The sequence below is a fragment of the Somniosus microcephalus genome, chromosome 4 (genome assembly GCF_052327205.1).
Source record: "Somniosus microcephalus isolate GS21.2 chromosome 4, FLI_Smic_1.0, whole genome shotgun sequence".
Taxonomy (NCBI): Eukaryota; Metazoa; Chordata; class Chondrichthyes; order Squaliformes; family Somniosidae; genus Somniosus; species Somniosus microcephalus.
The window spans coordinates 289,478,687-289,505,989 of record NC_140990.1 but is presented as its reverse complement, the minus strand read 5'-3'; the positions used below and the strand labels follow the sequence as shown (position 1 = coordinate 289,505,989).

Below are 27,303 nucleotides of genomic sequence, written 5' to 3'. Positions count from 1 at the left end.
TTGATGGGACGGCACCAACTCGGTCCCGTCAGTGCCGGATACCAGAAAGTTTCCTGTATGCTGCTTCCACTGTTTAGCATGCATATTGTCCGGTGTTCTAGTTTCACCAGGTTGACCCCTCATTTTTAGGTACGTCTGGTGCTGCTCTTGGCATGCTCTTCTACGCTCCTCATTGAACTAGGGTTGGTTCCTATGGTAGAGAAATATGCCAGGCCAAGAAGTTACAGATTGTGCTGGAATACAATTGTGCTGCTGATGGCCTACAGTGGCTTATGGATGCCCAATTTTGAGCTGCTAGATCTGTTCTCAATCTATTCCATTTAGCACAGTGGTTGTACTAAAGAACACGATGGAGGGTATCCTCAGTGTGAAGAAGGGACTTTGTCTCCATAAGTAGCGTGCGGTGGTCACTCCTACTGCATCTGTGACAGGTAGATTGGTAAAGACGAGGTCAAGTAGGTTTTTCCCTCGTGTTGGTTCTAACCACCTGCTGCAGACCCAGTCTGGTAGCGCTGTCCTTCTGCATTCAGCCAGTATCAGTGCTACTGAGCCACTCTCTGGGTGGAGGACTGCAACATCCATTACAGAGTACCCTCCATGCTTCTTCCAAGTGGTGTTCAACATAGAAGAGTACTGATTAATCAGCTGAGGGCGGGCAGTGGGTGGTAATCAGCAGGAGGTTTCCTTGCCCACGTTTGACCTGATGCCTTGAGACTTCATGTGGTCCGGACTCAATGTTGAGGACTCGGGGCCACTCCCTCCCAACTCTATACCACTGTGCTGCCACTGCTGGTGGGTCTGTCCTGCCAGTGGGACAGGACATACCCAGGGATGGTGATGTTGGCTGAAAGGTATGATTCTGGGAGTAGGGCTGTTAGGGTGTTGTTTGACTAGTCTGTAGAACAGTTCTTCCAATTTTGGCACAAGTCCCCAGATACTGGTGGGGAGGACTTTGCATAGTCAACGGGGCTGGGTGTGCCTTTGTCATGTCCGATGCAGGGTGGTTCGTCCGGTTTTATTGTTTTTCATAGTGGTTTGATACAACCGAGTGGCTTGCAAGCCCATTTCAGAGGGCAGTTAAGAGTTAACCACCTTGCTTTCTTTAACTGGCTTATGCAACTTTGTTTGAAAGTGGAGTAGTCAGCTGAGTTAAGCAAACAGATGCTGAGGTGTCTAGGCCAAGGTGCTCCTCTGCTGTTTGGATTTCTCGGTAACCATGGATAAAAAGGATTGCCCTCCTACCAGCCATCACTGGTCCACCAGTGTTTCTTCAAATAATGAAGGCATCACAGAACACCACACAATGAAGGCAAGCTACAAGCTAGCTCCAGGATAAAGGTTACTAAGATGCTGTTTCTGTGGTCAGATACTGCCTGAACAATATGTAGAGTGTAAATCTTATGAAGGCAATGGGGTCAATACCAATATGGGCAGCAAGGATCTTTGTATCATGTACAGCTCTTTTAACTTTAAGGAACCGTGCTACCAATGGAAAATTTGCAGTCTGGCCAGCTGATGCCTCTTCCATAGGAAATGTGATTAAGCTGTTGTTCCTTTCAAATATGATCCTGAACCATGTTTTCCCACTGACAACAGGCTGGTGTGGCCAACATCTCCTGCGGTACCATTGAAAGGTATGGTAGCATGGAAGATTCATGCTGTGGTAACCTTGACTTCTGTGAGAAGAGCTGTTCCTAGTGTGTGTCAAGATCATTGTACAGCAGATGCCACAATTCCATTGCAACCTCTCATGAATTGCAGGGGACTCCTTTTGATATATGCAGGTACAGATCTTGCCATATCAGGTATCATTATACCTCCATTTGTTGGACCATCATAAGCTCCTCTTCGTGTCAATTATGTAGCACATTCAGAACCCCCAAAGGAATATACACCCTCATTTCTTTATAAGGTGTGACACTAAAACCAGCAGTAACTAAGAATTATTAAGGAAAGTATCAGAGCAAAAAACAAAACTAACTGGGCAAAAGCAAGAGGGAACATCTAAACAGCAAAAACTTTAAGTTTATATAGCATGCACGAGGAAACCAAGCTTAGTGGAGCCTGGTTTAACATGGATAACGCCTTGAACAATGTTGGCTTTTAGATAGGGCAAAGCTGATTGGATCAAATGCAGCGGTTTGTCACCAGTAATGTAAGGTAGTTGAAGTATTTTGTCTCAACCGGTTTGCTCAATTTGCACACAGCGTATGAAGGTCAATACCCAGATTTGAAGAGAGAAACTGCAAATAAAAGCAAATCAAATGAATGCAAGTACTCTTTATTGCTGTAGTTTAAGTTCCAATAAGTTAGACCAAAAGCTAATGGCTAAATAAAAAGAGTTTACAGATATGTATATTTCCCCCCCCCAAAAAACACACTTTCTACTTAACAATGTGCACCATTTGCAAACAAAGGCTTGCGTTGATGCTGGATGGAATTGGAGCATGGAGAGTTGTTAATAGGAACAGTACTCAACAAGTGTTTGCAGTAACTTAAAATAACCACAAAGCAACAGTTCTGCTACATAATCCCCTACATCTGTAACTCTTAGTAACATCTTTGCTATTAATTATTGAGCTTCCCTTCAAGCAAAATGTCACCAGTTCACAAAATGAGTATTGAAGTGTGTGATTTGCATGATTTATTGATGCAATAAAATCCTTCAAAAAGCATCCACAACCAGAAAAGTGTTTATGACGTGGAGTACATGTTACAGGCAGACATTTTTTGTGACAGTTCCAAACTCTTTCCAGTGCTGTAATAATAGTTATATAGGCTAAGTGCTGTCCTGCACTCAGCAAGACAACAACTGAAGTAATGGCTATGTCAAAAATTCACTATGCACTGACCAGTTCCACTTTACAGAAGTCATAACATTTTACATTTGGACAGTTTCATACTACAACTATGTTATTTTCACTATTTAAACATTAGTGCTGAAATTGACATTCATGACCATTAATTGCACTTTTACCCAATATTACCAGAACCATTGCCAGTTTTCTACATGTGCATGCATTATATGTGTTATGAAAAAACAGTGAGTAGCATTTTGGATTGGGCTTCTGAGATATTTAACAGCTACAGCTCAAACATATTCATTAAGTTTACTTAAGTGTGTGACAAAATGTAGGAATGACATTAAAATATTTTTGTATGGTTACATTTTAACGGGTTAAATGACCAATTATCCCAATCTTAAAAGAACGATGTGTCTGATGAAAATGCACCAGCTAGACGGAATTCATCTTTTAACAGAACACAATACATGCGTTGTGGTAAAGATTTGGAGTACGGTGCAGGGCGGGGTACAGTTGTCCGGAGAATTATTTCACGTCCAGTTGGAGGGGGAAATTCGGAGACTGCTCCCGAGCTTAACCTGTGCTCCTCAGAAGAACCTGGCTTTCCAGGTTCGTCATCAATCGGAGTCAGAGTAGTAGCCTTGAAAACAGAAGAGAGATTTTTTTACACCAATTAGAACGTCTGACCAGTGGTTAATTGTATATGAAATTTCAGGTGGAAGCTAGAAATGAAATTAGCCAAACATGTAGATGCTGAAAGTGATATTGGTAAATACACTTTATGGTTGAATAAGCCCTTGGTTTAAAAGATGAATTACTTTCTTTAATATCTTTGGCAAAAGATACCAGATTACAAGCTGATTAATTTGCAATTTTTTAAACATTTGTAATTCTTTTACTGCAATTTGAATGTACATTTTAAACTAGTTAAAATGCTACACATGATGTAAAACCGAATTGTATTGGGTGAACATTGCCAATTCCAATGAAAAAAAAGTGTAACTGGATTACAATATGAATGCTGCCATTTCAATATTTTGAAATATGTAAAATAATATACTTGGGAAGAAACATTTTCTGTAATACTAGTGACATTCTCTGAATGGTCTAGTCTGTTAAAGCAGATGGGCCATTTAAAAAAAAAAAAAAAAAAATCTTGTATTTAAACATAAAAACAGAAGTCAGAGAAACCAAAATGTGTTTTATGCTAGATGGCTGCCATTTATACATTTCCCTAAAGAAAAAACTGCATCTACATGAGGCGAGACACAAAGGGTAATGGAGAAGAGCTGGTGGTTACCTCTTCAGTAGATTCAGCCAGCTTGAGAAAGGGTGAGAGAAAAGTAGTATTAGGAGAAACACGATGAAGAAAGGAAAGTCAAGTCAGAGGGTTAATAAGGGGTCAAAGGTTAAAATAAATATATTCCTGTTTAAAAAGACATGAAAACATACCAATTTGACAAACACTAAAATGACCACTATTTAGACATGCTACTCACCAGTATTTATTACATATACATAATCAATAGCTATGTTATAAGGCAATGGGTATGTCAAGTGACTCAGCTGGCAAAACTGCAAGAAAAAAAGTCTGAGCAGTGCATCATTTCCTAAGCACTAAAATGTTAATCCTCCAAAATAAGCATATAAATTATATTTCTTATCTGATAATGAAATTAAGGTAACTGGGCATTCGGGAACTTACCATCTTAGGTCAAAGTTTACATGAGTATCCCATGCGCCTTAATCTGAAGAGATGTGCTAAGAGTTTGTACTACTTGCTGTTTTTGCCAGTTTGATGAGGGGGAAGGAAATGTCTAATCCCTTCAATTTATAAGTATCTTATCACCGTAAATTAAGACTTAAGGTAGGCACAGTTACTAAATGCCAAAACTAGCTTTAAATATTATAGCAATGAATTCAATTCTGAATACCTTCTTTAACAATACCAACTACTGTGCATTTACAGTTTCTGTAGATGCCAATAGGTTATAACAGTGGAGCACATTTAAATGAACAGGCTATTAACCAGCAAAAGAATTCACTTACCTTGTGATTTAACTTCACACTTTGCCTTTGTTGTTTTAAAAAAAGTGGGACAGTTTTCATTGTTACACTTCTTTGAACAGCTAATCATTCAAAAAGGTGATGTTCTTGTGCCCAGTTTATTCCCACTGCTGCCATTGGATTGCACTTGCCACCATAATTGAGACTAAATGGCCTATTCATTTAAATGTGCGCTACTGTACATGCACATTACTGTCAGTGTATAGTTGTGATCATTGGGTGATGTGAGCTGGATTTATTGTTGCAATGTATAAAGAAAACAGAATAGTGATGCCAATGAAATGCAGAAATAGCAGCAATATTGGTTGCAGGCCTGATTCCAACTGATGCTAAAACTTCTGTATTTGAGGATGAATGCAGAACACTCGCTCTAATTCTTAATCTGCTGTATCTTTCAGTATTATGTAATCAATTCATCAATCAACCAACCTTGTGGATTACACTCCATCCCTTTCTAAATGCAGCTGGGACTTTGGTCCCTCTCAATTAAGAATCGTTACTTTGAACTGTAAGAAATTACCAACTGTTCAGCTAGGAGCAGAAGATCCAATAATACATGATGCGAGGCCGATTCCTTCTTAAATTTGGTATATGCCATGCCTGTGCATAACCTGCCTCTGGTACATTTACAAGCAAGTTAATACTAATAGAAAGTATTAACAGTTTCACAGTTACTGTTCAACGAGTTACCTATTCCTTGTTCAACAATTATTTCAAAACACAGCAATTCATTCCTCATTTATCTCTCCAATACCTTGCCCCCTTGGCTTAAAATAGCAATCGACACATATAGGGTGGCAAATCACTGCCCTCGCTGTTTGGCACCCTATATAAGGTCAAGTGGTACTGGCTGAAAAATTTTAAAGGGACAAGTGATCCTACCCATGGTATGTTGAGCAAAACTTAATGAAGAGCACTACACAAATATTTCTGTTGTAACATAAATGTGACTCCCTTAGTCGTTACAAAGATACTTTTAAGAGTTAGCTACTGTGCCTTTTACTCATTGTTAGGTCCCTGCCTGTATTTCTGTTTGAATTGGAACCTGTGGTAACTTGCCTGCCAATGTATAACATTATGTACCCTTTGTTTTCTTATTTTAATAAAGTAACTTGACCATGTGTTCATTACGCAATGTCATGAACAGAAGATGAACTAAATGAACTGTATTGCATTACATTTCTTTAAAAAGTAGGGCAAAACACTTGCCAAAGATCATTCATCAAAACAATTTCAGAATCAAATCCAAGTATTGACATTCAATTTAACAGTTTGTTCTCACCCTCTGTGCATTCACAAATAGTTTGTAAATAATGCTCCCAGTCGGCCCGCGTCCTGCTCCAATGACTGGTACTTCTGGCTGTTCTAGAAGATAGCTCACAAACCTAATAAAACAATTAAACAGTGAATCACAGGTTCCGGACACGTCAATCTTCTGTATGCCTAACAGCATGCCCAACATATTTCACTTCAATTTTTGATAAATTCCAAAGCTAAGTTTGTATAAGCCTGATGGAAACATCAAATTTTAAGCTATTATGCAAGACAGACAGGTATCATGGAGCACATTTAATACTATCAGTGCTGCATTAATGATCCATGGCCTAGAAATTGGGTATAGCCCCGCTCGAAGTGTTAGAACTGGCGCTGCGCAAAGTTTATAGCCAGACGAAACTTATCACTGCCTGGCGCGATATTGGGTTGCATCGCCCCCAAAGGTGATTGAGGCGCAAATTCAGACGTTGCACGGGCCTCCTAAGGCGCAAAACTTCCGGCGCTACCCAATATCGGCGCGGACGGGCGCAGCGCAGGTGATCTCAATTACCAATAACCACGAGACTTCCAGGCGCCGGCCGGCTCTTAAAAGGGGTGGGTCAGTCAGCCTCAGTTTCCACACGCCTCGCCCTGTAGGCCTCAATCGGCGCACGCCCTTCTCTGGCGCAAAAAACTTGGTCAAGATGGAGGTGAGACAGAGAGCAGAGCGCTTCAGCACTGAGGCTCTGGAGCACTTGGTGGCCGCAGTGGAGCGCCGTCGAGATGTTCTCTATCCTGACAATGGCAGGAGGCCGAATCAAAAGGACTACCGCCGAGCTTGAAGGGATGTTTGTCAGAGGGTCAACTCCAGCAGCATGGCGACCAGGAGCCTTGTTCAGTGCAGGAAGAAATTCAACGACCTCACTTGGGTCGTGAGGGTGAGTGGTGGTCATGCAAACTTCTGATTCCCTCCATCTGCACCTGACTTCATGGCTACAGGGTGCGCGATGCCCCAATGGCCATGTGTCAGCAAGCACCCATGGCCCTTTCTGGGCACACACATGCACATTTGACTCAAGGCATCATGTAAGGGCTCTTGCACCATGGGGGGCAAGAGATGATCACTCAGGGAGTCATGTAAGGGCTCTTGCACCATGGGGGGCATGAGATGATCACTCAGGGCATCATGTAACAGAACTTCCCCTTCTTTCCCCTGCAGTCCAAGCTGGCGACGATTCGCAAGGACCAGCTTCGAACCGGTGGAGGACCTCCACAAGTGGTCACTCTGACGGATCTCGAGGAGAGAGTGCACCAGATTCTTGGAGGACGTCTGAGTGGTCCTGTTACCACTGCAGCTGCCGACCCCATTGTCGACAGCGATGGTAAGGATCTCCCCTTTTTCAGCTGTCTCCTTCCACTTGGTCCCCCCGCCAGCATGCTCTCTCACTGTGGAGCCATGTCATAGCCTTGCCGCAATCTGGCATGCCTTGCTGACAACCTGTCCTTTTGCTAAAGTCACTCTTCCACCTCCCTGCTTTCAGATGCTGCATCACCAGCTCGGGATCCGGGCCCTGAAGCTGCCAGTGCCTCCGGAGACGAGGATCAGGAGGAAGCCGGACCATCCGTTCCAGCCGCAGGGGAGCCAACACATCTGCAGGCTGGGGATAGTAGCTCCCTGGAGGGGAGGGCTCTGATGAGGAGTCAGTTGCCGGAACAAGCGGCCTGCATCAACGCGAGGGGGGTAGGCAAGTTCGGGCACCGGCTCCCCGGAGGGCGAGGCAGGGAGCGATGACTGCTGTGCAGAGGAGGTGCGTAGCCTGGCTGAAATGAGCACCCAGGCCCGGCTCAGACACACTGAGCTTATGGCTGCAGTGGGGAGGGTGCTTCTGTCGATAGAAACACTGGCAAAGAGTGTGCTGGACTTTGGCGCAGCAATGGAGAGGACTGTCCAGGGCTTCGGGGCAGCAATGGAGAGGACTGTCCAGGGCTTCGAGGCCGCTATGGAAAGGACTGTTCAGAGCTTCGGACAATCCCTGGAAAGGTCTGTCCAGGGCTTGTCCGAGGCAGTGGAACGGACTGCTCCGGCCTTGTCCGAAGCAATGGAGAGAACTGTCCAGGGCTTCTCCGAAGCACTGGCACCTGCCACACAGGTCCTCACTGCTGCCACGCAGTCACTTGCTGGCCTCGTCCAGACCCAGATTGAGGCAATGCGAACTCTCACTGCTGCCACCCTATCTGCATCAGCTAGGATCACCCCGGGCCCTTCCAGTACCACACGAGGCCAGGAATCAGTGGAGCAGTCGCTTGTGGCGGTAGAGCCGAGCCGGTCCCCTCCGAGAGCCAGTGTGTCGTCCGACCATGGTGCAGGTGTCCTCTCTCGGCAGGTGACCATTGCTCATGCCACCGCTGGAACGTCTGCAGTGCACACTGCTTCCAGCCATGGCCAGATCAAGCAGCCAGCCTCCGCACACTCCAAGCCCAGAGGTCGTCCAGGCCGTCCCTCAGGGGCTTCTGTGCTTGCAGACAGTCACCAGGCGTCCCCCATCCTCGACGCCGCCACTGGGGTTCAACTACAGAGGAGCAGCAGGGAGGGAAGGGGCCGACCGCGAAAGAGAAGTTGGTCTCCATCAAGGGGCCAGCAGTAGAGGGAGGTGCTGAGACGTTTCTTTCCCCAAATTCAAGGACGCCCTCACCTGTTCTGATTGTTGGTGATGGTTTGTTTAGTTTTGCAGCTTTCCCAGAGAGTTAACTGTTATGTTGTTAGTTATGGTTTCTGTTGACATGACGTTATGCTGGAAGGAAGCACTTTTTTGAAAATAAAGAATTTTTTTTTTATTTACAATGGTACTCGTAACTATTTACACTCGTGGTGGCCTTCATAGGCTTTGTACGATCAGAAGTTCACAGGACGAATGAGACCCATCATTCCGTCAGAGGGTCCTCGAACCGAGTCCTTATGAGCCTCTGACGGACGGCCCTTCCAGTTTCAGGAGCCCTCCCATCTTCCGCCTCCTCCTCCTCGTCCGCATGCTCCTCCTCCTCCTCGTCCGCCTGCTCTTCTCCTCCTCCTCGTCCGCCTGCTCTTCCTCCTCCTCCTCGTCCGCCTGTTCTTCCTCCTCCTCCTCGTCCGCCTGTTCTTCCTCCTCCTCCTCGTCTGCCTGCTCTGCTGGACCTTGAGGAGCAGCTGGCATTGGCTGGGTTCGTCGAATGGCCAAGTTGTGGAGCATGCAGCAGACGACGATGATGCGACCCACTTGCTCCGGCAAGTACTGCAGGGCTCCCCCGAATGGTCTAGACAGCGGAAACGCTGTTTGAGCACACCAATAGTGTGCTCCACAATGTTCCTGGTCGCCTGATGGCTGCTATTGTAAAGCTCTTCTGCCGGGGTGGCGGGCAAACGGAGTGGAGTCATGAGCCATGGGCAGAGAGGATAGCCCTTGTCGCCAAGAAGCCAGCCTCGTGGGTGAGCCGGCCCCTCAAAAAGGTCAGAAACTGAGGTCTGCCGCAGGATGAACGCATCGTGGCTGCTCCCAGGGAATTGCGCGTTGACTGCCATGATCATCTGGCGGTGGTCACAGACCAGCTGGACAGCGAGGGAGTGGAACCCCTTGCGGTTGCGGAACTCCTCAGGATTCAGTAATGGCGCCTGCAAAGCCACGTGCGTGCAATCAATTTGCCCCCTGCACCATGGGGAAGTCCGCAATAGCAGCGAAGCCCTGCGCGCGCTCCGCCTGCTTCTCCAGGGTCAGAGGGAAGGTGATTAATTGACACCTTCTTCTATAGAGGGCAGCTGTCACTTGCCGGATGCAACAATGCACTGCAAATTGAGATATATTCACTATGTCCCCAGTGGCTGACTGAAAGGATCCGGTGGCGTAAAAGTTGAGGGCAACAGTCACTTTGACGGCCACCGACAGAGAGGTCCTGCACCGTAACCGTGGCTACAGATCCTCAGCAAGCAGGTGGCACAGCTCAATCACAGCCTCCTTACCAAATCGGAGCCTTCGCAGACACTGCTCCTCCGACATGGTAAGGTATGACACCTGCTGCCTGAAAGCCCTCGCAGCGTATCTTCGGAGTGGCCGACCTCCATTGCCCCTCCTCCTTCTGGCCAATCCCGGCCCTCTCTCCCGCCGTCTCTGTGCCCCTTCAAAGTGTCCGGCCATGAGGACGTTCCCCTCCAAAGCAGCTCCCATTGCTATGCCAGACGGGCAACACGCTGTAATGTCTAGCGCTCCAACTGCTCCGGACAGCGCTGAAGGTCCCAAGTATTCAAAGGCTAAATCCTGTGCAACAGTAGCTCACCAACTCTCTCCAGCAACGATCAGAATGAACAGGCCAAGTGGCTGCAGCTTTTATACTGGAGCTGTCCCCTTTAAATAGCGCCCCCCCGACTCCGAGAAGGGCCTGGGAACGTTCCAGCGAACTGTCGCTAATAGCGCCAGGCGGAAAGGTTCCAGGCGCCACCGAATATCCGGTCAGGGGCGCCAAAAGGGCGTTGAACACTGAAACGGCGTCATGATCTGCCTGCGCACGCGGACGCGCGCTAACAGTTAGCACAGGCGCTAAATGGATACTCAATATGGGAGTTGTCGCTATCCTCATTGCGCCCGCCCGAACATTGGGTAGCACCCCAAATCTCGGGCTCATTAGGTGCTAATCGCTGGCGCAACCAACCAAATTTCTAGGCCCATATTTCTAAGGTAAAAACCAAAAAAAGTTTACACAATACATTTGTTTTTAAGCAAAGTTAAGATTGTGATATCCTCATATAGAATTTGAGATGAAACCTCTGACAATGCTTCTATTTTAATCCCACTGGTAAATGAAAACAAAAATATCACTGTAGATTGCACTTGAGAGTTATTTGCTGATGTGACACAGATTGACACCTGCAGTTCCCCACAAGAGAACGTTCCTATTTCTGCAATGCCATCAGAGTAAGGTGCCAAGCAGAGGCCACTTGCCTGCCCACAGGAACCTGAGGAAGATGGAAGAGAATACCAACCCAGCCCCTGGGCCACTCAAATTCTTATCAGTACCCTGGATCAAATTGTTTGCCCAGTTTCTCAGCCCATGATCCTTACAGACAGGAAAACATTGCAGCAATGCTGTTTGAAACCCAACATAGCTTTAATAATTCTACTTTAAAGGTTCAGCACTATAAAGCAGAAAATACTGTATCACAAAATATTTACTGCGGTCTCAGAACAAACCAGTTTTATTTTCATGTTGAAATCTATCTTCAGTATTTAAAAAGGTTAACAAAATTGATCAGCTAACTTTTTTTCTATGTAAAAAAAAAACTTGAGTCTTATAAACGTGTCTGTGCCTGTAAATTTGAAAGGACCACAAAACATTAATATTTTGGGCTACTGCCATTTGACAGAAAATTATATCTATAGTATCCTTTATAGCTCAGTACAATTAATTGGGAAAAAGGCAATTAGAGTGGTCACCTAAGCATTAGGAAACAACGACCAACAAGCTGGTGAGGATAGAGCTTTGATATAAAACAGAGAACAGCAACTTGCATTTATATAGTGCCTTGAACCTCGAGCCCAGCAGTGAGGTCGAGGCCCAGGAGTGGCGCAGCGTGGACCAGCAGCGGGGTCGGGAGGACCACACTGCAGCCCATGAAACCCAGGCAGAGAGGACAGTAGGAGTATGTTTGTGTGCGTGCGTGCGTGCGTGCGTGCGTGCGCTAGGCCGTTGTAGCAGAGCCTGGTCTCCAATCGTCTTGGATCCCCTTGTCATTGGACCAAGACCTTGCTCGGTCAAGCCCATGTGGTAGCTGGTGTGCAACGGCCACCCCACGTTAAAATAATTCACACACAGGCATCTTCCATCCTTTAAAATGAAGTTTGGGACATGGAACGTCAGGACCCTCATGGACAACCCCAACAGCGACAGACCGGAACGCCGTACTGCGATCATTGCCCGGGAGCTCAGGTGTTTCGACATAGGCATCGCTGCCCTCAGCGAGACCCGGCAGGCGGGGGAAGGCCAGCTCAAGGAGCAACGCGGTGGTTACACCTTCTTCTGGAAAGGCAAACCTGAAGAATGCCGCTTCCACGGGGTAGGCTTCGGCATAAAAAAGGAGCTAGATGAACGTCTCGGACTCCCTGGAATAAACAAACACCTCATGACTCAACGGCTCACCTAGCCCAGAATCAGTGTGCTACAGTCATCCGTGCATACGCCCCAACACTGGAAGCCACAGACGAGACCAAAGAGGAATTCTACTCCAGCCTCGAACAATCCCTGTCCAGAGTCGCAACGGGCGACAAGCTGATCCTCCTTGGCAACTTCAACGCCAGAGTTGGAAAGGACACAGACCTCGGAGGAGGTGTGATCGGCAGAGAAGGGATAGGGAAAGCCAACTCCAACGGTACGCTCCTCCTGACGAAATGCTTAGAACATGGTCTTGTCACAACCAACACCGTGTTCCGTCAGAGAGACAAGTACAAGGCTTCATGGCAACACCCTTGCTCCAAGCACTGGCATCTGCTGGACTACGTCATCGTCCGAGCGAGGGACCGCAAGGACGTCTGCATCACCCGCGCCATGACAGGAGCTGACAACTGCTGGACAGACCACCACCGAATCCGCTGTGTCATCACCATCAACGTAGCCCCAAAACAGCGATGGAAACAGAAGCAATGCCACAGGAAAATCAATGCTGGAGCACTCAAAGACCCTGCTAAGAAAGCCCTATTCAGCATGCGCTTCACAACCAACCGGACAACTCCCAGTGATTCAGAGACACAGAGTGTCCACAGCACCTGGTCTGCACTCAAGGCCTCCTTAATCAGCACCTGTGAAGAGACGCTCGGTCACTCAACCAGGAAACACCAAGACTGGTTCGACGAGAAGAACCAGGAGATCCAGGAGCTAATAAGCCGCAAGTGCGAGGCATTCCTGATCTGGAAAGAGCAACAGAACTCAAGAGCAAGAAAGCAGCTCTACAGACGCCTGAAGGCCGAGGTCCAACAAAAAACTCGCGACCTAAAGAACATATGCTGGGTGGAGAAAGCACAGGAGATCCAGCAGCTGGCCGACAACAAAGACGTGCGTGGATTCTTTAAAGCAGTCAAGACCACCAATGGCACAAGCACCCAAGGTCCTACCCCGCTTCGGGCCAAGAACGGAGAGGTACTCATCGAGGACAGAGAAGCAGTCAGTGCCCGCTGGAAGGAACACTTCGAAGATCTCCTTAAACGAGACTCTGTCTTCAACGTGAGTGTCCTCAACTCCATCCCGCAGCATGCTCCCCGCCACCACCTCAGCACAACCCCAGCCCGGCACGAGGTTGAAAAGGCTATCTGACAACTGAAGAACAAGGCGGCCTCGGGAGCAGATGGAATCCCCGCCAAGGCGCAAAAACATGGCGGAGAAGCACTATTGGCGCAAATACATGAACTCATTTCTCTTATTTGGAAGGAGGAGAGCATGCCAGGGGATCTCAGAGACGCCGTAATCGTGAGCATCTTCAAGAAAGGTGACAAGTCTGATTATGGTAATTACAGAGGAGTCTCCCTGCTGTCTGCCACAGGGAAAGTCATTGCAAGAATTTTCCTCAATCGCCTTCTCCCAGTGGCTGAAGAGCTCCTCCCAGAGTCACAATGCGGATTCCGCCCACTAAGGGGCACAATTACATGATCTTCACCGCGCGTCAACTACAAGAGAACAGGGAACAGCACCAACCACTGTACATGGCCTTCTTTGACCTCACAAAGGCCTTCGACACCGTCAACTGTGAGGGATTATGGAGTGTCCTCCTCAAATTCGGCTGACTTCAAAAGTTTGTCACCATCCTCTGCCTGCTTCACAACGACATGCAAGCCATGATCCTGACCAATGGATCCACCACAGACCCAATTCACGTACAGACCAGGGTCAAGCAAGGCTGTGTCATCGCACCAACGCTCTTCTCGATCTTCCTGGCTGCAATGCTCCATCTCACCCTCAGTAAGCTCCCTGCTGGAGTGGAGCTAATCTACAGAACCAACGGGAAACTGTTCAACCTCCGTCGCCTCCAGTCCAGATCCAAGGTCGTCCCATCCCGTCATCGAATTACAGTATGCAGACGACGCTTGCGTCTGCGCACACTCTGAAGCCGAACTCCAAACCATCATCAACACCTTCACTGAAGCGTACGAGAGCATGGGCCTTACACTAAACATCCGTAAGACTAAGGCCCTCTACCAACCTGCCCCCATCACAGTACTGCTCCCCGATTATTAAAATCCATGCCAAGGCCTTGGATAACGTGGACCACGTTCCATACCGCAGGAGCCTACTGTCAACAAGGGCAGACGTCGATGACTAAATTCAACACCGCCTTCAGTGTGCCAGTGCAGCCTTCGGTCGCCTGAGGAAGAGAGTGTTTGAAGATCAGGACCTCAAACCCAGCACCAAGCTCATGGTCTACAGAGCAGTAGTAATACCCGCCCTGCTGTATGCTTCAGAGACATGGACCATGTACAGCAGGCACCTCAAAGCACTGGAGAAGTACCACCAACACTGTCTCCGCAAGATCCTGCAAATCCATTGGCAGGATAGGCGTACCAACATCAGTGTTCTCGCTCAGGCCAACATCCCCAGCATTGAAGCTTTGACCACGCTCGATCAGCTCCAATGGACGGGCCACATCGTCCGCATGCCCAATACGAGACTCCCAAAACAAGCGCTCTACTCGGAGCTCCGACACGACAAGAGAGCCCCAGGTGGGCAGAGGAAAAGCTTTAAGGACACCCTCAAAGCCTCCTTGAAAAAGTGCAACATCCCCACCGACACCTGGGAATCCCTGGCCCAAGACCGCACAAAGTGGAGGAGAAGCATCCGGGAAGGCGCCAAACACCTCGAGTCTCTTCGCCGGGAGCAAGTGGAAGCCAAGCACAAACAGTGGAAGGAGCACACGTCAACCGAAGCACCCCACCCACCCGCCCCTTCAACCACCGTCTGCCCCACCTGTGACAGAGACTGTAGGTCCCGCATTGGACTCATCAGTCACCAGAGAACTCATTTTTAGTGTGGAAGCAAGTCATCCTCAGATCCGAGGGACTGCTTAAGAGAGAGAAAACATCCCAAGGTGCTTCACGAGCACCAAACAGAATTTGACATCAAGGCACATGAGATATTAGGACAGGTGACCAAAAGCTTGGTCAAAGAGGTAGGTTTTAAGGAGCGTCTTAACAGGAGAGAGGTAAGAAGGTTTAGGGAGGGAATTCTAGAGCTTGGGGCCTAGGCATCCGATGGTATGGCCACCAATAGTGGAGCCAAGAAAACAGACCCAAGAAATGTGATATTACATACTTACATGACCATATCGCTTCTCATAGACCTTTTCTACACTTATACTGTGGTAAATAGCTTCTCGATGTTTTTGGAATTAATCTTTCTTAAAATGTTACTTAAACTACAATCCATTGATTTAGTGTAGCCACAAATACTGCACAATATTATTCACGGTCCATTTCAGATTTATCAAACTGACAGTTAGTAAGTCTATCAAAACAAATGATCAGTTACTGATTAGGAAATAAACCAATGTAACACATCTTTTACCTTTCCAATTCTTCACGTTCATCTTCCTTTTCACATTTCTTAATTCCAAATTTGGCTTGAAGTGATCGACATCTTGCAATAATGGCTTCTGAAGCTATTATCTGACTAATTATTTCCTATAAAGAAAGTCATATAGTTACGTTTCCCAATTTTCTGAAGGGCACATTTGCCCATTTGTAAATCTTGAGGTAATGTCAGCAAAACTTACTTCCAATTTTTTGATGTCAGGGTTTGAATATCTTAAAAGTTTGCTAGCATGAGTAATGATCTGCTGAATTATTTTTCTTACAGAGGGGATATCTTCCATAGATTCTGTTGAAGGTGGTAAATAAATTAATAGCACCATTAAAACTGAAAGCACAAAGATAAAGCAACATACATGGAGACCAGAAACTAGGATATTTTAAAAGCCTAATAAACAGCTAATTAAGATTTAATCAGTTATCTCATTAGATCTGAATTCTATGGAATTCTAAGGCCTAGAAATTCAGTATAGCCACGTTTGGGGCGCTACAGCCGGGCGGCCGCTAAAGTTTGCGCCCGGCGCAACTTCGCGCCACCTTCGCCGATATTCAGTGGCATCGCCCCAAGAGGTTGCTGCTGCGCTAAAGCAGGCGATGCACGACTATCATTAGGCGCTAAGCCGGCGATCCGGGGCGCTAACACCGAGGACGGGCGCAGCGCAGGTGCGGCGAGTTGCTCAATGAAGGCAGACACGCTGGCGCCGGTCAGCTCTTAAAGGGGAAGGGTCGACTTGTTTGGCTGCCATGCCCTGCACACTGCAGCCCTGAAGCAAGGCCTGACCATTGCTGGTTCATCAGTTCTACGCCCTCAACCATGGGGAAACCCGCTATTCTTCCAAAGCCGATTGCACGCTCTTGCTGCTTGTCCAGGGTCATGGGGAAGGAGATGTACTGACGTCTCCTTCTGAAAAGGGCATTGTTCACCTGGCGGATGCAGCAATGTACCGCGAACTGGGAGATGTTGGCAATGTCCCCAGTAGCGGATTGGAAGGAGCCAGTGGCATCGAAGTTGAGAGCCACCGTCATCTTCACTGCCACTGACAGACGTCCTGCTCCTCAGCTGTGGCTGCAGATCTCTGCGAAGCAGGTGGCAGATCTCAGTGACCACCTCCCTTCTGAATCGCATCCTCTGAACACACTGCTCCTCAGACATGTTCAGATATGAGAACTGCTGGCGGTATACCCTGGGTGGGTAAGGCCTCCTGTGCCGACGCCTGTTGGCCAATCTCCGTCTGGCCATGACTGGCACTCTCTCACGGCGTCTCTGATCCCTTTGAATGCAATGCAGAAAGCCAACGTTTCCACCCATTGCAGCCCCCATTATATGTGGCGACTCAAGGCTATGGCACTGAAAGTGAAATCCAAGTGTAAAGCTCTGGCCTGAAGCCACAAGTACCTGTGCAAGCGCTGAGTCAAAGCAGAAAGCTCTCTGCCTTTGTCTCTCTCCAAATATCCGTCTCTCACACAGAGGGATTGGCACAAAATGGCTGCCACTTATACTGCAGGAGGAGTCCCCTTTAAATAGTGCGCCCCGCAGCGACTGGGAACCGTTCCCCTCTACCAGTCACTGGGGGCGCCAGGCGCAATGAAGGGCGGCGCCACTGAATTTCCGGTTCGGGGCGCACAAAGGGCGTTGCACGATGAAATGACGTCAGGATCTGCGCGCGCAAAGGCTTTGCGCCGCCGCTAAATCTTTACTGAAGTTGGGGAGAGGCGCAGATCGCGCTGCGCCCGGCCGCTAGCCGCCTAGCGCCCCACATCTCCTCCTCCTAAGGCGCTAGCGGCTGGCGCAAACAACTGAATTTCTAGGCCTAAAACTTTTCAATCATAAATAATTACAAGTATTTAAAACTGTTAATACTATGTTTGTTGTATAATCTTATAAAACTATTTTACCTTCTTCTTTAACCTTCAGCAGTGCAGCATGCAAGATGCATGGTAGTAAATGCCTAGTCAAATCTGCAGGTTTCAAGCCGACTAAATAGTGAAGTACCTGAGAGAAAACATATGTCCTGTTATCTCAAGTGCATAGGTCTAAATCTGCAGATAAATACAATTTAAAATATGTCTAAAAATCCATCAGTAAAACCTTTTAACATTGCATTATGTATTACTTTACCTTATTGCTTAATAATAATAATCATAATCAACTTTATTGTCATTGTTAGTGCACAAGTGCAGTACAACGAAATGTAGGCTTGCGGCTCCCGAGAGTGTACATTTAGATTAAGACATTTAAACATTCAACATTCATTTGGCTTATAATACATTAACATAAACATAACCATAATAAAGTGCATTGGCAGATGTACAGGCTTTAGAGTTTATTTGTGGAGTTCAGTAGGATGACAGCCCTGGGAAAGAAGCTGTTCCTAAATCTGGTCGTTCGGGTGCGAATGCATCTGTAGCGTCTCCCAGATGGCAGGAGGGCGAACAGACTGTGGCTGGGGTGGGTAGGGTCTTTGATGATGGTCCGTGACCTCCGTAAACAGCGTTTCTGGTATATGTGCTCTATGGTTGGTAGCCGGGTGCCGGTAATGCGTTGGGCAGTTTTGACTACCCGCTGCAGGGCTTTCCGGTCATAGTAGCTACAGCTGCCATACCATACTGTGATACAGTTCGTCTTGTACTTGTAAATTACATCTCCCCTCCCCAACATACAGAAAAAACCTTAGGCAATATCAATTTCCTTCTGTATATCTTGTAAAGTTCAATAAACTTTAAAATCATAAACATCATCCATTCAAAATGTTGAAAACTTTTCTACTGTACTTGGGTATGGTTCGATAAATTTTCTCCACCCCATGAAGTACATAGAAGTAACACAGAAACAGGCCATTCAGCCCAACCAGTCTGTGTTGGCGTTTACCCTCCACTTGAGCAAATAGTTCTAACCATATTTACCCACGATCCAAAGTTACATGGCAACACAGTTTCTGCCTCAACCACTAACCCTGGAACTGAATTTCACAGCCTCAAGTGTGCGTGAAGAGGTTTCTCATGGCCCCTGTTCTAAATCTCTTACATTTAATCTTCTATCTATGGCCCCTTATTTTTGACCCCTCAAGTATACCATTTGAGTGTAATTTGATGAAACCCTCTTACATTTGGAGTTTGTGTGTGGAATCCTGTCTCCTGCCAAGTCAAATACTTTGCCACAGAATCATAGAACTTTACAACACAAGAAGCTACCATTCAGCCAATCGTACTAAAAGACCTATCCACCACTGTTCCCTCTAAGGTGCGTAATCTGCAAGCTCCCGCGCGCACCGTGAGCTGGAGCAGGGGGGGGCGGGTTCAATAGACAATGGAATTCTCAGAGTCGTTTTGACCCCACAGAGCCGATCCAAATTGGAACAACGTTTGCTAAAATATGGAGCCCTGCGACCGAGTGAACTCTGTCTCGGGATTCTGCAAGTGCTTTTTCCGTGCAAATGCATGTGTAGAACACACTATTTGCTGTAAAAGATGACCAGATTTTACCATCATGCTTCGCGAGGACAAAGACTGGTTGCTGTGAGAACTTTGCAAAATAAACTTTGACTTGTAAGCTGTAAAAGCTGTCAATTGTCTGCTCTGAACAGATATGGAAAACAAGCTTATTGAAGTTCTGTGGGAACAGACCATTGACTGTGAAATCAGTGCAATAACATCTTCAGACTATGGAATGTACCTAGCCATGAGACCCACAGTTGCCTAACAGACTAGTGATACGAGGGTCTGAGAAACAATTAATGACCGTTATACCATATAGTTAGGAACACGTACGCAGTGGCTGAGTTGCCAAGTTTTGGGTTGTAAGTGTTATTGGACACCGACGTTCAGGGCTATCGTTGATGGCGACCTGGTCAGTTGTCAGTTAAAGTTAGCCATACGTCTATCATCGTTAAATTGACCTCTCATCTGGTGAATAGTAACGTATGTGGTTTTCCTTATAATCTCACCTGAGCTTAAAGTAAATGATTTTAGATGCTTGCTTGTGATAAGTATATGAACCGAGAACAATTTGTATTCTGGAAATTACTTGTAACCTCTTGTTGATTTTTTAAGTAAAAGAACTTTCACAGATTCATTGGGTTTTGTGTTGTCTGTTCCACGAGTCTGAACTCTATAAACTGTCAGACAATCAGAACGTCTTACACATGTAGTCGATTCTAGGGGTCCGAGTGGCGGCCGCATTTTGAAACAACACAAACTGTTGCCAGAGGCGTTCTTTGTGGTGGCAACACAAAACCTAGAGAATCGTCTCCGTAGAAAGTACTGAGGAGGAGGAGGCGGTAATCCGGCCCGCCAAGGCCTGGCCTTGAGGCGGAACGTCCTCCGCGCCTGACCCCGTCCCAGGTTATGTCGGGAGCCGGGTCAACCCTTTCCTCTACACCTTGCTGATGAAAAACTACAAAGAGTACCTGAGAAACCAACGGATTAACTCTATGGAGTTCTCACAAAGGAAACACCAGAGAAATTCATCCCAAAGGTCAGTGTCTTTGGGAGTCAGCAGTGCACTGACAATATATCACACAATTACAGTAAAAGGGACTAGAGAGGAGGCTTGTACAACTTAACATGCGAGTACATACATGTGGAATTTATTTGTAATTATTTTTCCTTTGTCCATTACAAGGAGGTCATTTCCACGAACAGATCATCTCAACCTATCGCGTGTACACGTGGGTGATCTTATCTCGCTCCCCCATCATATAAAGTCACTGAAATAGTATGTGTGGTCTGGTTGGTTTGCCTAATTAGTCTATTTAAACGGCTGGACAGTCTGGGAAGATAACCTTTTGTTTAAAGTATAGACCCATTTTTATAATGAAAAATATATGACTTAAAAATCTGGTTTACCTTAAACAAGCAGCTCTTAATTGTCTTTTATCAATATATAAAATGGGTGAGTACTTTGAACTAAAAGTACTCAAACATTGCTTCTTTTGGTGACCATCTTAAATTTCTTACAGCAAGTTATTTTGTAAAGACACAAAATGTATTTAAAACAGTTCCTCACAATCGCTACATTGTATCAGTGAATCTAAAAAAGGATTTATTCATATTTCAAAAACAGACTAGACATCAGAGAGTCGTTTTGACCTCGGAGCTGATCCAAATTGGAATAACATTTGGCAAGAACCCTGGAACCTGCCGAGCGTCGTCTCGGCAGCCGTTGAGTAATGGCGGCCGTAGGACCCACAATTTTCTGCGCCCCAGCAACCGCTCTATCCACCTCGCTGATTTCCCCAGAGTGCACATGCTTCCCAGGGCCGCAGTGCATTCTCAAAAGAGTCGGACTTGGTGGAAACGACAGAAGAAACCGGGAATCGGCGGGTAGGATGGGTGAGGGCCCCAGCACCATCGATTTAATGGTGCCGGGGCCCTCACCGCTCATCCGCGGGGCTCTGCGGCTCTGATTCGGGGCCTGAGACGTGCATTTGGTGTTGCTGAGGCCTGCACTTGCCCCCACTGATTTCTGGATCTGCACCGCGCATGGTCTGCACAGACAAGCAGTCTCCAGCCGCACTCTGGAGCAACACAAGGACTATCTCCAACAAGCGAGCATCTAACCACCGCCGCTTGACATTACCATCGCCGAATCCCCCACGATCAATACCCGGGGGGGGGGGGGGGGTGAATCACCATTGACCAGAAACTTAACTGGACCAGCCACATAAATACCGTGGCAACAAGAGCAGGTCAGAGGCTGGGTATTCTGCAGCGAGTGTCTCACCTCCTGACTCCTCAAAGCCTTTCCACCATCTACAAGGCATAAGTAAGGAGTGTGATGGAATACTCTCCACTTGCCTGGATGAGTGCAGCTCCAACAACACTCAAGAAGCTCGACACCATCCAAGACAAAGCAGCCCGCTTGATTGGCACCCCATCCACCACCTTAAACATTCACTCCCTCCACCACCGGCGTACCATGGCTGCAGTGTGTACCATCTACAAGATGCACTGCAGCAACTCACCAAGGCTTCTTCGGCAGCACCTCCCAAACCCGCAACCTCTACCACCTAGAAGGAGAAGGGCAGCAAGCACATGGAAACATCGCCACCACCACCACCACCACCAAGTTCCCCTCCAAGTCACAAACCATCCAGCCATGGAAATATATCACCGTTCCTTCATTGTCGCCGAGTCACAATCCTGGAACTCCCTCCCTAACAGCACTGTGGAAGTACCTTCATCTTACGGACTGCAGCGGTTCAAAAAGGCAGCTTACCACCACCTTCTCAAGGGTAACTGGGGACGGGCAATAAATGCTGGCCTTGTCTGCGATGCCCACATCCCATGAACGAATTTTTTAAAAAACACGTAGGAGCCGATCGGAGAAAGTTGTGGACCTCAATGTGCGTGGAGGGCAGGAAAGTGAATACATTAATATTTTTATTATCTTATAATTAGAATATATCTTTTGGTTAACTTTAAAAAAAAATTATCCCAATCTCTCGACAGTGAGTGTCTTGGTGAACCTCTTCAGGCAAAAACCTTTTTTAAATGTTTCAATTCAGGTGAGCTGTGGATGTGTAACCCAAGACGACCTGAACTGGAAATGTTGATGTGAATTAGTGTCTGATTTAGCTGAACAATACCAAGCGGCAGGGGGAGGGAATGGGAAGCACTATTTAATCTTAAATTAGGCCGCAGTTCTACAAGCACTTTTGCTTCCATGGAAAGTGGTTTTGGCCGCACTTCAGTGAAAAAGTGGTGGTATAACCTAAGAGATAATTGAGGGTATTAAAGGCATGAGACTCTCATGGGTTTATGTTTGCACTGAGGGCACATTAACTCCAGCTTTAGTTTCTCAAGAAAACTTAACAGAACAAGTCATTTGCTTCATCAAGTGTTTTCCTTCCACCAACAATATCCAGTCTATTTGTTATTGGGATGAGACATTAAATCTGCTCCTGTGGTTCAGAGGGATTAAAAAGCAGTCATTATTTGCATGAACATTTTGGCGGCCTTCTGCGCCTGCGCGCAGTATACTGAAGCTGCGCACGTGCAGTACCCTACAGTTGCGGCCTTAAGCTACATGGAAGGCGGCCAGTCGCTGGATTTGTTCTGGCCGGGAGGTGGCGGAAGAGAGGATCGGGTGGGGGGGGCGGGGGGGGGGGGGGGGGGTGGTGGAAAAAAGAGACACCGGGAGGGAGTGAGAGCGCGAGCGACCAGGAGGGAGGGAGATCGGGAGGGAGGGCGAGCGAGAGGGAGAGACCGACCAGGAGGGAGGGAGGGAGAGAGAGAGAGCGAGGGGGGGGGGGGGGGGAGGGAAAGAGCGAGAGAGAGAGAGCGAGAGAGGGGGGGGGAGAGCGAGAGGGGGAGGGAGGGCGAGGGAAAGCGAGAGGGAGGGAGGGGAGAGAGAGAGCGCGAGGGAGGGAGGGAGATCGAGAGAGGGAGAGAGGGAGGAGATCGAGAGAGGGAGGGAGGGAGATCGAGAGAGAGGGGGAGGGAGGGAGATCGAGAGAGGGAGGGAGGGAGGGAGGGAGGGAGGGAGATCGAGAGAGGGAGGGAGGGAGGGAGGGAGGGAGGGAGATCGAGAGAGGGAGGGAGGGAGGGAGATCGAGAGAGGGAGGGAGGGAGGGAGGGAGATCGAGAGAGGGAGGGAGGGAGGGAGATCGAGAGAGGGAGGGAGGGAGGGAGGGAGATCGAGAGAGGGAGGGAGGGAGATCGAGGGAGGGAGGGAGATCGAGAGAGGGAGGGAGGGAGGGAGGGAGATCGAGAGAGGGAGGGAGGGAGGGAGGGAGGGAGAGAGATCGAGGGAGAGAGGGAGGAGATCGAGAGAGGGAGGGAGGGAGATCGAGAGAGGGAGGGAGATCGAGGGAGGGAGGGAGATCGAGAGAGGGAGGGAGGGAGATCGAGGGAGGGAGGGAGATCGAGGGAGGGAGGGAGGGAGGGAGATCGAGAGAGGGAGGGAGGGAGGGAGATCGAGAGAGGGAGGGAGGGAGGGAGGGAGGGAGATCGAGAGAGGGAGGGAGGGAGGGAGATCGAGAGAGGGAGGGAGGGAGGGAGGGAGGGAGGGAGATCGAGAGAGGGAGGGAGGGAGATCGAGAGAGGGAGGGAGGGAGGGAGGGAGATCGAGGGAGGGAGGGAGGGAGATCGAGAGAGGGAGGGAGATCGAGAGAGAGGGAGGGAGGGAGGGAGATCGAGAGAGGGAGGGAGATCGAGAGAGGGAGGGAGATCGAGAGAGGGCGAGGGAAAGCGAGAGGGAGGGAGGGGAGAGAGAGAGCGCGAGGGAGGGAGGGAGATCGAGAGAGGGAGAGAGGGAGGAGATCGAGAGAGGGAGGGAGGGAGATCGAGAGAGAGGGAGGGAGGGAGGGAGATCGAGAGAGGGAGGGAGGGAGGGAGGGAGATCGAGAGAGGGAGGGAGGGAGGGAGGGAGGGAGGGAGATCGAGAGAGGGAGGGAGGGAGGGAGATCGAGAGAGGGAGGGAGGGAGGGAGGGAGATCGAGAGAGGGAGGGAGGGAGGGAGATCGAGAGAGGGAGGGAGGGAGGGAGGGAGGGAGATCGAGAGAGGGAGGGAGGGAGATCGAGGGAGGGAGGGAGATCGAGAGGGGGAGGGAGGGAGAGGGAGGGAGATCGAGAGAGGGAGGGAGGGAGGGAGGGAGGGAGAGAGATCGAGGGAGAGAGGGAGGAGATCGAGAGAGGGAGGGAGGGAGATCGAGAGAGGGAGGGAGATCGAGAGGGAGGGAGGGAGATCGAGAGAGGGAGGGAGGGAGATCGAGGGAGGGAGGGAGATCGAGGGAGGGAGGGAGGGAGGGAGATCGAGAGAGGGAGGGAGGGAGGGAGATCGAGAGAGGGAGGGAGGAGGGAGGGAGGGAGGGAGATCGAGAGAGGGAGGGAGGGAGATCGAGAGAGGGAGGGAGGGAGGGAGGGAGATCGAGGGAGGGAGGGAGGGAGATCGAGAGAGGGAGGGAGATCGAGAGAGGGAGGGAGGGAGGGAGATCGAGAGAGGGAGGGAGATCGAGAGAGAGGAGGGAGATCGAGAGAGGGAGGGAGATCGAGAGAGGGAGGGAGGGAGATCGAGAGAGGGAGGGAGGGAGATCGAGAGAGGGAGGGAGGGAGGGAGATCGAGAGAGGGAGGGAGGGAGGGAGATCGATAGGGAGGGAGGGAGGGAGGGAGATCGAGAGAGGGAGGGAGGGAGATCGAGAGAGGGAGAGGAGAGGAGGGAGGGAGGGAGAGAGGGAGGGAGATCGAGAGAGGGAGGGAGGGAGATCGAGGGAGGGAGATCGAGAGAGGGAGGGAGGGAGATCGAGAGAGAGGGAGGGAGGGAGGAGAGGGAGAGAGATCGAGGGAGGAGAGGGAGGAGATCGAGAGAGGGAGGGAGGGAGGGAGGGAGAGGAGGGAGATCGAGAGGGAGGAGGAGGGAGGGAGGGAGGGAGGGAGATCGAGGGAGGGAGGGAGATCGAGAGAGGGAGGGAGGGAGGGAGCGAGAGGAGGGAGGGAGGAGATCGAGAGAGGGAGGGAGGGAGGGAGGGAGATCGAGAGAGGGAGGGAGGGGAGGGAGGGAGATCGAGAGAGGGAGGGAGGGAGGGAGGGAGATCGAGAGGAGGGAGGGAGGGAGATCGAGAGAGGGAGGGAGGGAGGGAGATCGAGAGAGAGGGAGGGAGGGAGATCGTCGAGAGGGAGGGAGGGAGATCGAGAGAGGGAGGGAGGGAGGGAGATCGAGAGAGGGAGGGAGGGAGGAGGGAGATCGAGAGAGGGAGGGAGGGAGGGAGATCGAGAGAGAGGGAGGGAGGAGGGAGGGAGATCGAGAGAGAGGGAGGGAGGAGGGAGGGAGATCGAGAGAGGGAGGGAGGAGGGAGATCGAGAGAGGGAGGGAGGGAGGGAGATCGAGAGAGGGAGGGAGGGAGGGAGGGAGATCAGAGAGGGAGGGAGGAGGGAGGGAGATCGAGAGAGAGGAGAGGAGGGAGAGGGAGGGAGGGAGATCGAGAGAGGAGGGAGGGAGGAGGGAGATCGAGAGAGGGAGGGAGGGAGGAGATCGAGAGAGGAGGGAGGGAGAGCGGAGGGAGGGAGATCGAGAGAGAGGAGGGAGGGAGGGAGGAGGGAGATCGAGAGGGAGGAGGGAGATCGAGAGAGGGAGGGAGATCGAGAGGAGGGAGGAGAGGGAGATCGAGAGAGGGAGGGAGAGCGAGGGAGGGAGGGAGATCGAGACGAGGGAGGGAGGGAGGAGATCGAGAGAGGGAGAGGAGGGAGGGAGATCGAGAGAGGGAGGAGGGAGGGAGGGAGGGAGATCGAGAGAGGCGAGGGAGGGAGGATCGAGGAGGAGAGAGGGGAGGGAGGAGGGAGGGAGAGAGGGAGAGGGAGGAGGGATGGGAGGGAGAGAGATCGAGAGAGGGAGGGAGGAGGAGGGATCGGAGAGGGAGGAGGGAGGGAGATCGGAGGAGAGGAGAGATCGAGAGGAGGGAGGGAGGGAGGAGATCGAGAGAGGGAGGGAGGGAGGGAGATCGAGAGAGGGAGGGAGGGAGATCGAGAGAGAGAGGAGAGAGGAGGGAGGGAGATCGAGAGAGGGAGGGAGGGAGATCGAGAGAGAGAGGGAGGGAGGGAGGGAGGGAGATCGAGAGAGGGAGGGAGGAGATCGAGAGAGGGAGGGAGGGAGATCGAGAGAGGGAGGGAGGGAGGGAGATCGAGAGAGGGAGGGAGGGAGATCGAGAGAGGGAGGGAGGGAGATCGAGAGAGGGAGGGAGGGAGATCGAGAGAGGGAGGGAGGGAGATCGAGAGAGAGAGGGAGGGAGGGAGGGAGGGAGATCGAGAGAGGGAGGGAGGGAGATCGAGAGAGGGAGGGAGGGAGATCGAGGGAGAGGGAGGGAGATCGAGAGAGGGAGGGAGGGAGGGAGATCGAGAGAGGGAGGGAGGGAGGGAGGGAGGGAGGGAGGGAGGGAGGGAGATCGAGAGAGGGAGGGAGGGAGGGAGGGAGAGGGAGGGAGGGAGATCGAGAGAGGAGGGAGGGAGATCGAGGGAGGGAGGGAGATCGAGGGAGGGAGGGAGATCGAGAGAGGGAGGGAGGGAGATCGAGAGAGGGAGGGATGGAGGGAGGGAGGGAGGGATGGAGGGAGGAGGGAGGGAGAGAGATCGAGGGAGGAGATCGAGAGAGGGAGGGAGGGAGGGAGGGAGGGAGATCGAGAGAGGGAGGGAGGGAGATCGAGAGAGGGAGGGAGGGAGGGAGATCGAGAGAGGGAGGGAGGGAGATCGAGAGAGGGAGGGAGGGAGATCGAGAGAGGGAGGGAGGGAGATCGAGAGAGAGAGGGAGGGAGGGAGGGAGGGAGATCGAGAGAGGGAGGGAGGGAGATCGAGAGAGGGAGGGAGATCGAGAGAGGGAGGGAGATCGAGAGAGGGAGGGAGATCGAGAGAGAGGGAGGGAGATCGAGAGAGGGAGGGAGGGAGATCGAGAGAGGGAGGGAGGGAGGGAGGGAGGGAGGGAGATCGAGAGAGGGAGGGAGGGAGGGAGGGAGAGGGAGGGAGGGAGATCGAGAGAGGGAGGGAGGGAGATCGAGGGAGGGAGGGAGATCGAGGGAGGGAGGGAGATCGAGGGAGGGAGGGAGATCGAGAGAGGGAGGGAGGGAGATCGAGAGAGGGAGGGATGGAGGGAGGGATG

The 27,303-nt window shown here is 50.0% G+C and overlaps 1 protein-coding gene across 6 annotated transcripts in view; it reads right to left on the bottom strand.

Moving 5' to 3' along the window:
• Positions 1 to 2,265: 2,265 nt before the first annotated feature.
• The window catches only part of rab3gap1 (RAB3 GTPase activating protein subunit 1), a 120,430-nt gene continuing 95,392 nt past the window's right edge, over positions 2,266 to 27,303 (bottom strand). For 4 of the 6 annotated variants that reach the window (XM_085986628.1, XM_085986629.1, XM_085986634.1 and 1 more), the window contains 6 exons: positions 17,615 to 17,711; positions 15,904 to 16,007; positions 15,696 to 15,811; positions 6,154 to 6,256; positions 4,105 to 4,125; positions 2,266 to 3,444 (listed from right to left, as the gene is read on the bottom strand). In XM_085986628.1, the coding sequence (XP_085842754.1) occupies positions 3,202 to 3,444; positions 4,105 to 4,125; positions 6,154 to 6,256; positions 15,696 to 15,811; positions 15,904 to 16,007; positions 17,615 to 17,711 (684 nt within the window). In that variant the 3' untranslated portion in view covers positions 2,266 to 3,201. The remainder of the gene's footprint in view (positions 3,445 to 4,104; positions 4,126 to 6,153; positions 6,257 to 15,695; positions 15,812 to 15,903; positions 16,008 to 17,614; positions 17,712 to 27,303) is intronic. The other 2 variants (XM_085986630.1, XM_085986631.1) reach the window with 1 other exon arrangement.